Below are 16,220 nucleotides of genomic sequence, written 5' to 3'. Positions count from 1 at the left end.
GGAGCACATTTTTTGTATGAATACAGATCAGATTTGGAGCAGTCCTATACTCCCAAAGGAGTATTCCTTACATTATTTATAGAGTACTCGCATTTTTTGAAGGGGAGAATTGATCGGCTGATGGTTGTCCGCAAACGCATTGCAAAGGAGTATTGTTAGATTACTCCAACACGAAGAAAATGGAACACGTAATCCAACAATTTTATCAGGGTAATTTAACGGATTTATATAAAGAAGTTCAATGTGACGCGGCCATCACTGTCGAAACTATCGACTATCTCCCTCAAAAAATCAACATTCTTGAAAAATAAAGCTATCGTAACATCGATTGTTTTGCATCTCTACTCGCATCAATAGTATAGTAGGTGTGTGTGTATGAAACTTAAGGATTAGAGACAAATATATATCTTAGAACCGAAACATTTTTGTGTTAAAAATTTGTATTTTAACAGTGGTGTCCTCCTATTTATATTTTTAAATCTTAAGAGGTTAACAACATAATAAACGCTGCACGATCAGTTGTTGCTTATATTGTTTGTAGTAAAGTTCAGGAAAAGTTTTACAACAAATGTCATCGAGCGTATCAGAACAGGTATTTTTATATTGATTAGTTCAAGTTTTGGTTGTTAGGTATCCAATTTTTTCATTACTACATTTCAGATGAAAGTACCCGGACCCACAGGTAACAGTTAATATTAGGAAAATTTGTTCAAAAATGTACTAAAAATTATGCTTGAGTGCATAATACAGCTTAGGCATGAACTAGACTGGCATGCAATATATATAAAACATATATTTTGTTTCATTTGTTCCAAGTAAAATCTGTAGAGGATCGAAATATTCCATGGAGTCAACAAGTCGATGAAGCATCTTATGAAAACTTGTCTTTGCCAACAACTGAGGAAAATATATGTATGTTCAAGAAAAAAATGCTCGCTTGTACTCAAATATTGGCCTAAATTTTAGGTTCTCACCAAAGTTCGATGCAGTTTCAATACCCTCCATTCAATCCAAAGGATCCTAAAAACGCAAGTTGGAATAGCCAAAAATTCAAAAGCCTCAACAACATTGGTAAGTTTGACTAACATGTCTCGACTAGGCTTAGCAGACCATGTTGATGTAGTGATTAAGTTTTGGGGAGTGTTATTGATGTTGAAAGTCCTTTGTGGATTTAGGTTTAGTACGCTCGGGTGAAAAGCACTATTAAGGTACAAGCCACGACTGCGGATTATTGGGATTAGAATATACCCACGGGATCCACTTTAAAACGGTTTCCAGCGTAATTTACACCTTCATCAACCCAATTATCAACCTCGACCACCCGTGACGCATCCTAATTTCTTATGGAACTAGGGGGTGTGCGGCCTAGAAGGTTCATTCCTGGGATGGTCGGGCTTGTACCGTAATGGTTTTTTTTACAATAACGTAAGCGCCTAAATCCGACAAAGAACAGTCAACATCGATAACAATCCCCTAAATCCACGAGGAAAGAGGGTTCGCCACTTCTAGACGAGGTCGACAATTGGCTAGGAGACGCTGTAAATTGCATTCCCAAGGCAGTCGGGTCTATGTACCGGAGCGACTCTGGATTTTGCCCGACCAAGGAATGTCATTTCAGTGTAACCCATTTAATTTGTTGCGTCCCTCCCACAAATTGTCATCCTCCCAGCAGCTCCTTGCAGCAGGACTGCTCCATATTCTCTTGCTCCGGGAAGGTATCGAATCCAATCCGGGTCCGTCTCCGGTCCTGAGAAATAGTTTTGCTGCATCTGCCGGAAAATAATCTTTTTAGGACGGTCATACTCTGCTCAGTGTGTCTCGTGTAAGGTTGGTTGCGTTCCTCCCACAAATTGTCATCCTCCCAGCAGCTCCTTGCAGCAGGACTGCTCCATATTCTCTTACTCCGGGAAGGCATCGAATCCAATCCGGGTCCGTCTCCTGACCCCGGTCCTGAGAAATGGTTTTGCTGCATCTGCCGGAAAAGAATATTTTTAGGACGGTCATACTCTGGTCAGTGTGTCTCGTGCAAGGGATGGTTGAATCGGACAGGTTGTTCTGGGCTTGATCCCAAAAACCGACGTTCACGTAACTTTTATAAATATTTTGTGGCTCTTTGCTGGTCACGACCAAGGGCGTGCCGTAGTCTACGCCTAAGCCCCCCCACTACCTCCCAGCAGCTCCGCTGCTCAGCAAGCCACAACAAGTACCCGCTGCTGCTCGCGCCCCACGGCGCCAACAACTGAAACAGCTGCTACCACTCATAACTACTAACTTCGTAGTAGAGTCGGTATCAATGCTGAGCATCAGCCCCTGCTTGCGTGTTGGCCTTCCACAACCCAGGTGTAGTCACCCGTCACTTACCCCCAGAGTGGCGGCGTCTCCCCTTATGCACTTCAGAATTCTGCAGTTAAACTGTAATGGACTAACTGGGAAGATTACGGAGATGGTCGATTTCATGAAGCGGCACAACATCCGCATTGCTGCGATTCGAGAGACTAAACTCACAGCAAGATCTGCATTGCAGACTTGCTCTGGGTATAATGTCCACAGGAAAGACCGCGAGAGCGGAAATGGAGGCGGCCTCGCGTTTTTCATACACCATTCTGTGCAATATTATATATTTGATCCTGGCATCGACCGCAGGGACAATGTCTTAGAACGTCAAGGCCTATCTGTCCGGTCAGGCGATGCAAACCTAGAAATCATCAACATCTACATCCCTCTTGCCACCTGTTGCCCCAGTGGATACCGCCCTAATATCAGAGCCGTACTGACTGGCAACAATCGCATTATCTTAGGCGATTTCAATGCCCATCATGATCTATGGCATTCAAACTTGCGGGCGGACAGTAGGGGTGAGATGTTGGCGGATCAAATAGAAGAAACGACGTTCTGCACAATAAATGGAGACGCCCCCACACGTATGGTAGGAAGCTGTCACAGTTCGCCAGATATCTCAATCGTGCGCGCAGAACTCATAAACTGCGTCAACTGGCAGCCGATGGTTACATTGGCATCCGACCACCTGCCCATACTTATTTCGCTTGAGCGTACCGCCGACTTCATCGTCACCGAAAACGCACTTTCATAAACTTCATAAAAGGAAAGTGGGAAGAATATAAATCTTTTACAGACAACCGATTTTTTGCCCTCCCTATCCCGACTGATGCCCGCCAAGGGGAGCGTGCCTTCCGTAAGGTCATTGAATCCGCCTCGGCACGTTTCATTCCCGCCGGGAGAATTCCCGAAATCCGGCCCCACTTCCCGGCGGAGGCCGCAAACTTAGCGAGAGAACGTGACCTTATAAGACAGCTTGATCCAGGCGACCCCCAAATAAGGGATATAAACAACGCATCAGATTGCTTGTGGACGAACACAAGCGGACGAAATGGGAGGAGCACCTAAGAGGTTGTAACCTCTACCGGTGTGGGTAAACTTTGGTCCACCGTAAAGTCCCTACCGAATCCGACTAAGCACAAAGACAAAGTTTCCATCGCCTTTGGCAACAAAGTGCTGTCGGATGCGAAAAAATGCGCGAGCGCTTTCTGCCGACAATATATAATGCATCCTACGGTCGACAAAGATAGACGGAGAGCTAATAGACACGCTCGTAAACACAAATTCAGCGCGTCACCAATCACCATCACCGCTAAAGAGGCTGAGGACGCCATTGGTCGCGCTAAACCATCCAAAGCAGTGGGCCCAGACGGCATAGCCATGCCGATGCTTAAAAGCCTAGGGAAAGAGGGTTTCAAATATTTAGCGCATGTCTTCAACGTGTCTCTTTCCACCTTTGTCATACTCGAGAAATGGAAAATGGCCAGGGTGGTCCCGCTACTAAAGCCTGGGAAACCAGCTAACATAGGTGAGTCGTATCGTCCGATATCTCTCCTATCGCCAGTGGCAAAGACGCTTGAAGCCATTTGCTCCCTTATTTCCAAGCAAATTTGCAGCTAGACTATCATCAGCATGGCTTCAGAAAACCCCATAGCACTACCACCGCGCTAAATGCCATTAGCACCCAGTAAATTGCGGTTTAAATCAATACCCCCACCATAGAACAGTACTCGTACGTGACCTTATAAGACAGCTTGATCCAGGCGACCGATTTTTTGCCCTCCCTATCCCGACTGATGCCCGCCAAGGGGAGCGTGCCTTCCGTAAGGTCATTGAATCCGCCTCGGCACGTTTCATTCCCGCCGGGAGAATTCCCGAAATCCGGCCCCACTTCCCGGCGGAGGCCGCAAACTTAGCGAGAGAACGTGACCTTATAAGACAGCTTGATCCAGGCGACCCCCAAATAAGGGATATAAACAATGCATCAGATTGCTTGTGGACGAACACAAGCGGGCGAAATGGGAGGAGCACCTAAGAGGTTGTAACCTCTCTACCGGTGTGGGTAAACTTTGGTCCACCGTAAAGTCCCTATCGAATCCGACTAAGCACAAAGACAAAGTTTCCATCGCCTTTGGCGATAAGGTGCTGTCGGATGCGAAAAAATGCGCGAGCGCTTTCTGCCGTCAATATGTAATGCTCCCTTATTTCCAAGCAAATTTGCAGCTAGCCCCTCATCAGCATGGCTTCAGAAAACTCCATAGCACTACCACCGCACTAAATGCCATTAGCACCCAGATAAATTGCGGTTTAAATCAATACCCCCACCACAGAACAGTACTCGTAGCGCTAGACCTATCAAACGCTTTTGATACGGTCAACCATGGCTCGTTACTGCAAGGCCTGGAAGGGTCTACCCTTCCTCCATGTCTTAAAAGGTGGACCGCAAATTATCTGGGTGGTCGGCAGGCATCGGTGCAATTTGGAAACGAAACATCAAAACCAAGGAGAATTAAATAAGGGGTGCCACAGGGTGGTGTCCTATCCCCACTTTTGTTTAATTTCTACATATCTAAGGTACCTTCACCACCGGAAGGAGTCACAATCGTTTCCTACGCCGATGACTGCACAATAATGGCCACAGGCCCAGGCCCAAAGATCGATGCGCTATGCAATAAAATAAACGGATACCTACCTGATCTCTCCAGTTTTTTCGCCTCGCGAAACCTGGCATTATGACCGACTAAATCTTCCGCGACCTTATTTACAAAATGGACGCCCCAAATGTCGACCATTTTGAACATCCATGTTGATGGCACTACGCTACCGACTGTCCTACACCCCAAAATCTTGGGTGTGACGTTTGATCAGGATCTACATTTTGGTGAGCACGCAGCCGCAATTGTTCCGAGAATTCAGAGCCGTAACAAAATCCTCAAATACCTCGCTGGCAGTACTTGGGGAAAAGATAAAGAAACGCTCATGACTACATACAAAGCAGTTAGCCAGCCGATTTCGTGCTACGCATCACCCATATGGTCGCCAAGCCTAAAAATCACCCACTGGAAGAAACTACAGGCCTGCCAAAATACTGCTCTCAGAATCGCCACGGGCTGTCTTCTTATGTCCCCAGAACACCATCTGCATAATGAGGCGAGAATTCTCCCCATCTGGGAGAGAAATGAGATGCTGACCAAACAGTTCCTGTTGAATACCCAGAAACCTGGGCATCCCAACAGACATCTGATTGATGAACCAGCACCGCCTAGGGGCTTAAGGAGTCATCTCCGTAAGCATTTTGAGGAAATACGGCACCTGAGAACCCAGCCGTATGAAGTGAAAACACACAAGCAGGTCCTTGGTGAACTCCATAAACAGCCGTCGGACCTTTATGCCGGGAATTGCCCGGTGAATCCAGTACTTAACGAAAATTATCCAAAACTCGCGGAAGAGGAACGCATACTCCCCAGGGAAACGCGTGTCACTCTTGCTCAACTTCGTTCTGGATACTGTAACAGGTTAAACTCTTACCTATCCAGAATCAACCCCGACATACAAAATGTATGCCCGCTTGCAATGTGTCCCCACATGACACCAACCATCTCTTCAATTGTAATGTGGAACCAACGCCTCTAACAACCCTTTCCTTATGGTCCACCCCTGTTGAAACGGCAAGTTTCCTTGAACCCCCGTTAGAGGATATTGATGACAATTTGTGATCGGTCGGGGCTATTAGGTGGGGCGAGCATTGCTACAAAAACCACAACAACAACTCGTAGCGCTAGACCTATCAAAGCTTTTGATACGGTCAACCATGACTCGTTACTGCAAGACCTGGAAGGGTCTACCCCTGCCCCATATCTTAAAAGGTGAACCGCAAATTATCTGGGTGGTCGGCAGGCATCAGTGCAATTTAGAAACGAAACATTAAAACCAAGGAGAATTAAACAAGGGGTGCCACAGGGTGATGTCCTATCCCCACTTTTGTATAATTTCTACATATCTAAGCTACCTTCACCACCGGAAGGAGTCACAATCGTTTCCTACGCCGATGACTGCACAATAATGGCCACAGGCCCAGTCCCAAAGATCGATGCGCTATGCAATAAAATAAACGGCTACTTCCCTGATCTCTCCAGTTTTTTCGCCTCGCGAAACCTGGCATTATCACCGACTAAATCTTCCGCGACCTTATTTACAACATGGACGTCCCAAATGTCGACATTTGGAACATCCACGTTGCTGGCACTACGCTACCGACTGTCTTACACCCCAAAATCTTGGGTGTAACGTTTGTTCAGGATCTACATTTTGGTGAGCACGCAACCGCAATTGTTCCGAGAATTCAGAGCCGTAACAAAATCCTCAAATCCCTCGCTGGCAGTACCTGGGGAAAAGATAAAGAAACGCTCATGATTACATGCAAAGCAATTAGCCAGCCGATTACGTGCTACGCGTCACCCATATGGTCGCGAAGCCTAAAAATTACCCACTGGAAGAAACTACAGGCCTGCCAGAATACTGCTCTCAAAATCGCCACGGGCTGTCTTCTTATGTCCCCAGAACACCATCTGCATAATGAGGCGCGAATACTCGCCATCAGGGAGAGAAATGAGATGCTGACCAAACAGTTCCTGTTGAATACCCAGAAACCTGAGCATCCCAACAGACATCTGATTGATGAACCAGCACCGCCTAGGGGCTTAAGGAGTCATATCCGTAAGCATTTTGAGGAAATACGGCACCTGAGAACCCAGCCGTATGAAGCGAAAAAACACAAGCAGGTCCTTGGTGAACTCCATAAACAGGCGTCGGACCCGGAATCCAGTACTTAAAGAAAAATATCCAAAACTCGCGGAAGAGGAACGCATACTCCCCAGGGAAATGCGTGTCACTCTTGCTCAACTTCGTTCTGGATACTGTACTACTTACCTATCCAGAATCAACCCTGACATACAAAATGTATGCCTACAAGCTGTCCCCAGATGACACTAACCATCTCTTTAATTGTAATGTGGAACCAACGCCTCTAACACCCCTTTTCTTATGGTTCACCCCTGTTGAAACGGCAAGTTTCCTTGGACTCCCGTTAGAGGATATTGATGACAATTTGTGATCGATCGCGGCTATTAGGTGGGGCGAAGCATTGTTACAACAACAACAACAGCAGCAGCGGATACGGGCGGGGGGGGGGGGGGGGGGGGGGCTCTAAGGAGCAGACTACGGGACGTCCTAGGGCGTGAACAGCAAGGAGCCACAAAAGATTTATAGAAGTTACTTGGACGTCTAATTTTGGGATCTAGCCCAGAACAACCTGTCCGATGCAACCATCCGTTACACGAGACACACTAACAAGAGTATGACCGTACTTAGTAGTTTAAGTTTTAAGCCTAAACAGCCGTAATAATAAATAAATTAAATTAAATTAAATTAAAAAGATTCTTTTCCGGCAGATGCAGCAAAACCATTTCTCAGGACCGGGGTCAGGAGACGGATTCGGATTGGGTTCGATACCTTCCCGGAGCAAGAGAATATGAAGCAGTCCCGCTGCAAGGAGCTGCTGGGAGGATGACAATTTGTGGGAGGGACGCAACAAATTAAATGGGGTTACACTGAAATGGCAGTCCTTGGTCGGGAAAAATCCCGAGTCGCTCCGGTACATAGAACCGACGGCTATGGGAACCATAGTGAAAGAGGGTGTTATAGGCGTTGGTTCCACATTACGATTGAAGAGATGGTTGATGTCATGTGGGGACACATTGCAAGCAGGACGTACATTTTGTATTTCTGGGTTGATTCTGGATAGGTAAGAGTTTAACCTGTTACAGTACCCGAATCGAAGTTGAGCTAAAGTGACGCGCGTTTCCCTAGGGAGAGTGTATTCCTCTTCTGCTAGTTCTGAGTATTTTTCTTTAAGTACAGGATTCGCCAGGTTTCTGGGTATTCAACCGAAACTGTTTGTTCAGCATTTTGTTGTTGTTGTTGTTGTAGCGATAAGGACACTCCCCGAAGACCTTGCGGAGTGGTATCGATGTTGATGGTCCTTTGCCGGATGCAGATCCGGTACGTTCCGGTACGAAGCTTGATCATCTCGGGAACGATTTGGTATGACCACATCCGACCTTCTAGGCCATACCGCCCTCCCACCCTCTAGATCCATGAGGAGTTCGGGGTCGCCAGAGCATCGGCTGTTAAAGAAACAGGATTCGCCACGGGTAGATGAGGTTGACAATTGGGTTTGAGAAGGTATATATTGCGCTGGCAACCCTTTGAAAGGGTTACTGTGCAGTCATCGGGGTAGGAAACAATAGTGACTCCTTCTGGTGGTGAAGGTAGCCTCTATATGTAGAAATTAAACAGAGGTGGGGATAGGACACCACCCTGTGGCACCCCTTGTTTAATTCTTCTTGATTTTGACGTTATGTTCCTAAATTGCACCGATGCTTGCAGACCAGACATAATTTGCCGTCTAACTTTTGAGACTTGGGGGAAGGGATGACCCTTCCAAGTCTTGCAGTAACGTGCCATGGTTAACCGTATCAAAAGCTTTTGACATGTCTAAAGCAACGAGTACTGCTACAACAACAGTACTGTCCTATGGTGGGGTTTTTGATTTAATCCGCAATTGTGCGGTGGTAGTGCTATATAATTTTCGAAAGCCATGCTGATGATTGGCAAGACGCAAATTTGCATTGAAATAGGTGAGCAGAATGGATTCAAGTATCTTGGCTACTGGCGATAGGAGAGATATCTGGCGATAAGAATATCCTATGTTAGCTGGTTTCCCAGGCTTTAATAGCAGAACCACCCTTGCCATTTGCCATTTTCGGGGAATACGAAGGTGGACAGGTTGAAGACATACGCTAGATAATTAAATCCGTCTTTGCCTAGTGTTTTAAGCATCGTCATGGCTATGCCGTCTTAGATGGTTTAGCATGCACGTTGGCATCTTCAACCTCTTTGGCCTTGTGGATGGCTGCTTCAACTTCTGTGGGGGTGATGGTAATGGGTGGCACGTCGTGTTTGTGTTTATGTGTCCGTCTGTTGGCACGACGTCTGGCTTTGTCTACAGAGGTTAGGTTAGGTTGCAAGGGCTGATATGGGTACTATGGTAACAGCTCATTACTTAGGCCACCAATGGGCCCATTGTAATACCCTATACGGTCTCAAAGAGAACCCCTACCATGCTTAAAGCGGGTCAAACCACTTCGTGGAATTTATATTTTTTGCTTGAGCCTTGACTTCATAGCTAGAGACCCTCAGCAAGGTCATATAGAAAAGGTTTACCAAGGATGGCCAACTTACGCTTACTGAGCGCTGGACAATGACAGACAAGGTGCTGGACACTCTCCTCATCTTCTGTACATCTGCATCTGCGACAATAGTCGAAGGTCGTTGCCCCCATTCTAGCACCATGCGTGCCTATTAAACAATGCCCCGTTAGAACCCTTATAAGGGACGATACAACTGATTTGTTTAAAATAAGAAGCGCACCCTAGGAGGGTGGGGCCGTGTGTAGAAGTCTACGAAAGTGGGGAAAGCTTCTGACCGCCATTCACCTGGGAATGGCCAGAGCAATTCTTTTGCATGCGGTTCAAGCAGCTCACTACTGGCGGTCGCTTGCGACCAAGTATCCTCTGGGTGAGCGTCTGTACACCTCTAGGTGCGGCTGCAAGCGGGCGTCTGTCTTGGAGCAAGCGGCTCGCTATATAGACGTGGCAAGTAATATTTTCACCCCCGCTGAGCTGGTTGTGCGCTGGGCTTGGGCCAATGAAATATAACAACAAGCCTCGGATAAATACACTCTCTATTGACGACAACCATGGCAAACGTTTGAAGGACAATGAATTGAGGGCATGCACCTGGAACGTCCGCTCCCTGAATGGGATTGGTGCAGATGCCCGGCTGGTTGATGTCCTCGTCAAAGCAAAATCTGACATCACCGCCATCCAAGAAATGCGTTGGACGAAGCAAGGAAGAAAGGAGATCAAAAATTGTGACATATATTGGAGTGGCCATGCGAATAAGCGTAGTTTTGGCGTCATATTCGTGGTGGGAGAGAGACTTCGTCGCCAAGTTCTGGCGTTCACACCTGTGGACGAACGTCTCACCGCTATCTGAATAAAAGCAAAATTTGTATACTCAGTTGAGCAGAGCTCACAGAGTATATTAAGTTTGATTGGATAACGGTTGGTTGTACAGGTATAAAGGAATCGAGATAGATATAGACTTCCATATATCAAAATTATCAGGATCGAAAAAAAATTTGATTGAGCCATGTCCGTCAGTCCGTTAACACGATAACTTGAGTAAATTTTGACGTATCTTGATGAAATTTGGTATGTAGGTCCCTGAGCACTCATCCCAGATCGCTATTTAAAATGAACGATATCGGACTATAACCACGCCTTTTTTTTTTTTAATTTTGCAAGCTGTAATTTGGCAGTCGTTGAAGATATCATGATGAAATTTGAGAGGAACGTTACTCCTATTACTATATGTACGCTTAATAAAAATTAGCAAAATCGGAGAAGGACCACGCCCACTTAAAAAAAAAAAATTTTTTTAAAGTAAAATTTTAACAAAAAATGTAATATCTTTACAGTATATAAGTAAATTATGTCAACATTCAACTCCAGTTGTTGTTGTTGTTGTAGCGATTAGTTACTCCCCGAAGGCTTTGGGGAGTGTTATCGATGTGATGGTCCTTTGTCGGATACAGATCCGATACGCTCCGGTAACACAGTACCATTAAGGTGCTGGCCCGACCATCTCGGGAACGATTTATATGGCCACATTAAACCTTCAGGCCATACCTCCCTCCCCACCCCCAAGTTCCATGAGGAGCTTGGGGTCGCCAGAGCCTCGTCTGTTAGTGAAACGGGATTCGCCGCTCGAAGGTGAGGTTGACAATTGGGTTGGAGAAGCTATATATTGCGCTACACAACCCCTTGAAACTCCAGTAATGATATGGTGCAACAAAATACAAAAATAAAAGTAAATTTCAAAATGGGCGTGGCTCCGCCCTTTTCATTTAATTTGTCTAGGATACCTTTAATGCCATAAGGCGAACAAAAATTTACCAATCCTTTTGAAATTTGGTAGGGGAATAGACTTTATGACGCTAACTGTTTTCTGTGAAAATGGGCGAAATCGGTTGAAGCCACGCCCAGTTTTTATACACAGTCTTCCGTCTGTTCTTCCGCATGGCATATCTTTACTGAACTTAGTTCACGTACTTATCTGAACTCACTTTATCTTGGTATAAAAAATGAACGAAATCCGACTATGACCACGCCCACTTTTTCGATATCGAAAATTACGAAAAATGAAAAAAATGCCATAATTCTATACCAAATACGAAAAAAGGGATGAAACATGGTAATTGGATTGGTTTATTGACGCGAAATATAACTTTAGAAAAAACTTTGTAAAATGGTTGTGACACCTACCATATTAAGTAGAAGAAAATGAAAAAGTTCTGCAGGGCGAAATAAAAAACCCTTGAAATCTTGGCAGGTATTACATATATAAATAAATTAGCGGTATCCAACAGATGATGTTCTGGGTCACCCTGGTCCACATTTTGGTCGATATCTGGAAAACGCCTTCACATATACAACTACCACCACTCCCTTTTAAAACTCTCACTAATACCTTTAATTTGATACCAATATCGTACAAACAAATTCTAGAGTCAGCCCTGGTGCACCTTTATGGCGATATCTCGAAAAGGCGTCCACCTAAAGAACTAAGCCCCACGCCCTTTTAAAATACTCATTAACACCTTTCATTTGATACCCATATCGTACAAACATATTCTAGAGTCATCCCTGGTCCACCTTTATGGCGATATCTCGAAAAAGCGACCACCTATAGAACGAAGACCGACTCCCTTTTAAAAATACTCATTAACACCTTTCATTTGATACCCATATCGTACAAACAAAGTCTAGAGTCACCCCTGGTCCACCTTTATTGCTATACCTCGAAAAGGCGTCCAGCTATAGGACTAAGGCGCACTCCCTTTTAAAATACTCATTAACGCCTTTCGTTTGATACCCATATTGTACAAACGCATTCTAGAGTCACCCCTGGTCCACCTTTATGGCGATATCTCGAAAAGGCGGCCACCTATACAACTACCACCACTCCCTTTTAAAACCCTCATTAATACCTTTAATTTGATATCCATATCGTTCAAACACGTTCTAGAGTCACCCCTGGTCCACCTTTATGACGATATTTCGAAACGGCTTCCACCTATAGAACTAAAGCCCACTCCCTTTTAAAATACTCATTAACACCTTTCGTTTGATACCCGTTTTGTACAAACGCATTCTAGAGTCACCCTTGGTCCACCTTTATGGGAATATCTCGAAAAGGCGACCACCTCCCTTTTAAAACCCTCATTAATACCTTTCTTTTTATACCCATATTGTACAAACAAATTCTAGGGTCACCCCTGGTCCACCTTTATGGAGATATCTCGAAACGGCGTCCACCTATGGAACTAAGGATTACTCCCTTTTAAAATACTCATTAACACCTTTCATTTGATACCCATATCCTGCAAACAAATTCTAGAGTCAACCCTGATCCACCTTTATGGCGATATCCCTAAATGGCGTCCACCTATAGAACTATGGCCCACTCGCTCATAAAATACTCTTTAATGCCTTTCATTTGATAAACATGTCATACAAACACATTCCAGGGTTTCCCTCGGTTCATTTTCCTACATGGTTATTTTCCCTTATGTTGTCACCATAGCTCCCAACTGAGTATGTAATGTTCGGTTACACCCGAACTCAACCTTCCTTACTTGTTAAATATGTCATTCATCTGCGCCCATGCGCCGACAGAGGAGAAAGACGATGAGGTGAAAGACACTTTTTATGAACAATTAAAACGCACATACGAGCGCTGCCTCCGTCACGATATAAAAGTCGTACTTGATGACTTTAACGCCAGGGTGGGCAAAGAAGGTGTTTTTGGCCGTACAGTCGGAAAGTTCAGCCTACACAATGAAACTTCTCCTAACGGACTGAGGCTGATTGACTTTGCCGGTGCTCGAAACATGGTCATATCCAGCACGAGGTTCATGCATAAAAGGATACATCAAGCTACATGGCTGTCTCCTGATCGAAATACTCGCAATCATATCGATCACGTTGTGATAGACGGACGGCATGCCTTCAGTGTTTCAGATTTGCGCACGATCCGAGGACCTAACATCGACTCGAACGAGATAATGTCGTTGCAGCCAAAATACGCACCCGCCTCAACGCGGCTAAAACCAAGGAACAAAAAACACAAGGGAAGCTAGACGTCGAAAAGCTTAAATCACAACAGACTGCCAATGATTTCGCAACTCGACTCTCACACCTGCTCTCTGCGAGCACAACTCATCCTGAGGGAATACAGGAGCAGTGGGAGCATATTTCCAAAGGACTTCGTACTGCCGCCGAGGAAAAAATTGTGTGAGTGTAAAAATTGGTCTACTCAATTCAAACTTTTTTTACGCGCGTCAAATTTGGAGGTCCAACCAAACGCGCGAAAAGTCGCTTTATTAATACACCATCTCGGGGCAGAGTCCCTAAAGATATTCAACTCATTTAATGAAGATGTGGACACGGTCGAATACAGTCAGTTGATTAAAAAATTCGAGGACTATTTTGTGCCAAAAGCCAACATAGCGATGGAACGCCACACATTTTTCACACGTGGTCAACTTACAGGCGAATCCATAAATGAATATGTGGCTGTCTTAAACAATTTAAGTTCGACGTGCGAATTTGGCAGTCTCCGTGACGACCTTGTCCGGAACATTTTTATATGTGGCCTGTCACACAAATTTTCAAAAATAAGGGAGAGGCTTCTGAGCGGTGACATACGCTTGCAAAAAGCACTCGACATAGCAAAATCCATTGAATTAGCCACAGCTCACAAAAACGTCATTGAAAACCCGGGAGAACAAGAAGTGAGCACCATTGCGGCATTGACGCGTTCAAACAGCAAGTGCAGAAAGCCCTCTAAGAAGGAGCAAACGACAACAACGAAATGTACGAAGTGTGGACAGTGTCATCAAAACAAATGTCCAGCTACAGGTGTCAAATGTCATGCTTGCGGTAAGCCCAACCACTTCGCCATGTATTGTCACAACAAACAACAACGGAAGAAATAAATAAAAAATTTACAGAGCGATGAAAGCGAAAGTGAAAGTGAAGACGAGAGCGAGGAACTTTTTGTGGGCGTCACGAAAAAACTAAAGCCACGTCAGTCAGATAGGGAGTGGAACATCACCGTGCAAATTGGCAGCAGCAAGATTATTTGTCAGATAGATACAGGAGCACAAGCGAATGTTATGTCATTGAGTATGTATAATACATTGAAGCTAAACAATTAAAAAAAAACATGTCAAAACCAAAATATTAACTTTTAGTGGCGAAAAATTGCCAACTGTAGGCAAGTGCAACATACGATTGTTTTTTAAACATAAAGTGCCTGAGTTACAGAGATTCCTGGGCATGATTAACTATTTAGGGGCTTTTATAGAAAATATGTCAGCCAAAAATAAAAACTTACGCGAATTACTGAAAAAAGATATACAGTGGCATTGGAATGATGATCATGACAGGGAATTCATTAATCTAAAAAATGAAATTACAAGAGCACCGGTGGTGACGTATTTTGATACCCGCAAACAGCTGAGGTTGTCTGTAGACGCCTCTAAATTTGCAGTCGGTGCTGATATTTTTCATGAGGAAAACCCGATTGCGTTCGCCTCAGCCTCTTTGACTAGCTCTCAGATTAATTATACACAAATAGAAAAAGAACTTTTCGCTATTCTTTTCGGCTGCGACAAGTTCCACCAATACGTTTACGGGTTGAAAGTTATTGTAGAGACCGACCATAAACCTTTAGTATCGCTCTTTAATAAACCTCTTTTTAAAATTCCACCACGACTACAACGCTTTATAATGCGCTTAAAACGTTACAACTTACAAGTTGTGTATAAGCCTGGCAAATATTTATTTGTAGCCGATACACTCTCTAGAGCGCCATTGAGGGAAAAAACCAACCTTGATGTGGATAAAGAATTGGATTTACAGTGCAATTTGTTAATGTCTCACATAGGACTTTCAGAAGAGTCCATAAAAGAAATAAAGAATGCCACGCAAGTGGATGAAGTCTTGCAAAAAGTGAAAAAGTATGTTAAAGACGGATGGCCATCAAATAAAAAAATTGTTGACCAGGCAGCCATGTCTTACTTTTGTTACAAAGATGACCTTTCAATTGTAGACAATTTACTTTTAAAAAATAATCGCATTCAAGGTTCGAATCGAGCTCAAGGCCAGAACAATAATTTTTTTTCTAATGATAATTATTGTTATTTTTTTCAAATTTAGAAAAATTAAAAAAAAAAAAAATAATTATTATCATTAGAAAAAAATTATTGTTCTGGCCTTGAGCTCGATTCGAACCTTGAATGATTTATCAATAGGCCGATAAAAACAAAAACAATTGTTAATAAACCATGAGCACTTGGGAATGTCAAACAAAGTAACTGACAATAAACAAAAATCCAGCATTATCAGTGATTTGCACCAGATGGCGCAACACTGAATAAATATAGTTGGTAAAAAGTAATAGAAGTAGCAAATTTCTCAGTCAGACAAACCACCGCTGTATAGCTAAATGGTTAGCGCAGCATGCCTAAAGCGTACTGATGATGAAGGCTTAGCACCCTTCGAAACGGATCTATCTGCGCAGCTATGGCAGGTTGTCTGAACAATTTTCTACTTACTATTCCAAAAACAAAATACAATTTTTCAAATTTAGAAAAAAAAAAAAAAAAATAACAATAATTATCATTTGAAAAA

The 16,220-nt window shown here is 44.1% G+C and overlaps 1 protein-coding gene across 3 annotated transcripts in view; it reads left to right on the top strand.

Moving 5' to 3' along the window:
• Positions 1–346: 346 nt before the first annotated feature.
• The window catches only part of Ythdf (YTH domain-containing family protein), a 302,118-nt gene continuing 286,244 nt past the window's right edge, over positions 347–16,220 (top strand). The window contains exons 1-4 of one of the 3 annotated variants that reach the window (XM_067760009.1): positions 347–592; positions 661–682; positions 817–912; positions 967–1,071. In XM_067760009.1, coding sequence (XP_067616110.1) covers positions 569–592; positions 661–682; positions 817–912; positions 967–1,071 — 247 coding nt within the window. In that variant the 5' untranslated portion in view covers positions 347–568. The remainder of the gene's footprint in view (positions 593–660; positions 683–816; positions 913–966; positions 1,072–16,220) is intronic. The other 2 variants (XM_067760010.1, XM_067760011.1) reach the window with 2 other exon arrangements.

This window comes from Eurosta solidaginis, chromosome 1 (assembly GCF_040869045.1).
Source record: "Eurosta solidaginis isolate ZX-2024a chromosome 1, ASM4086904v1, whole genome shotgun sequence".
NCBI classification, from domain to species: Eukaryota; Metazoa; Arthropoda; class Insecta; order Diptera; family Tephritidae; genus Eurosta; species Eurosta solidaginis.
This window is presented reverse-complemented; position numbering and strand designations above follow the sequence as displayed.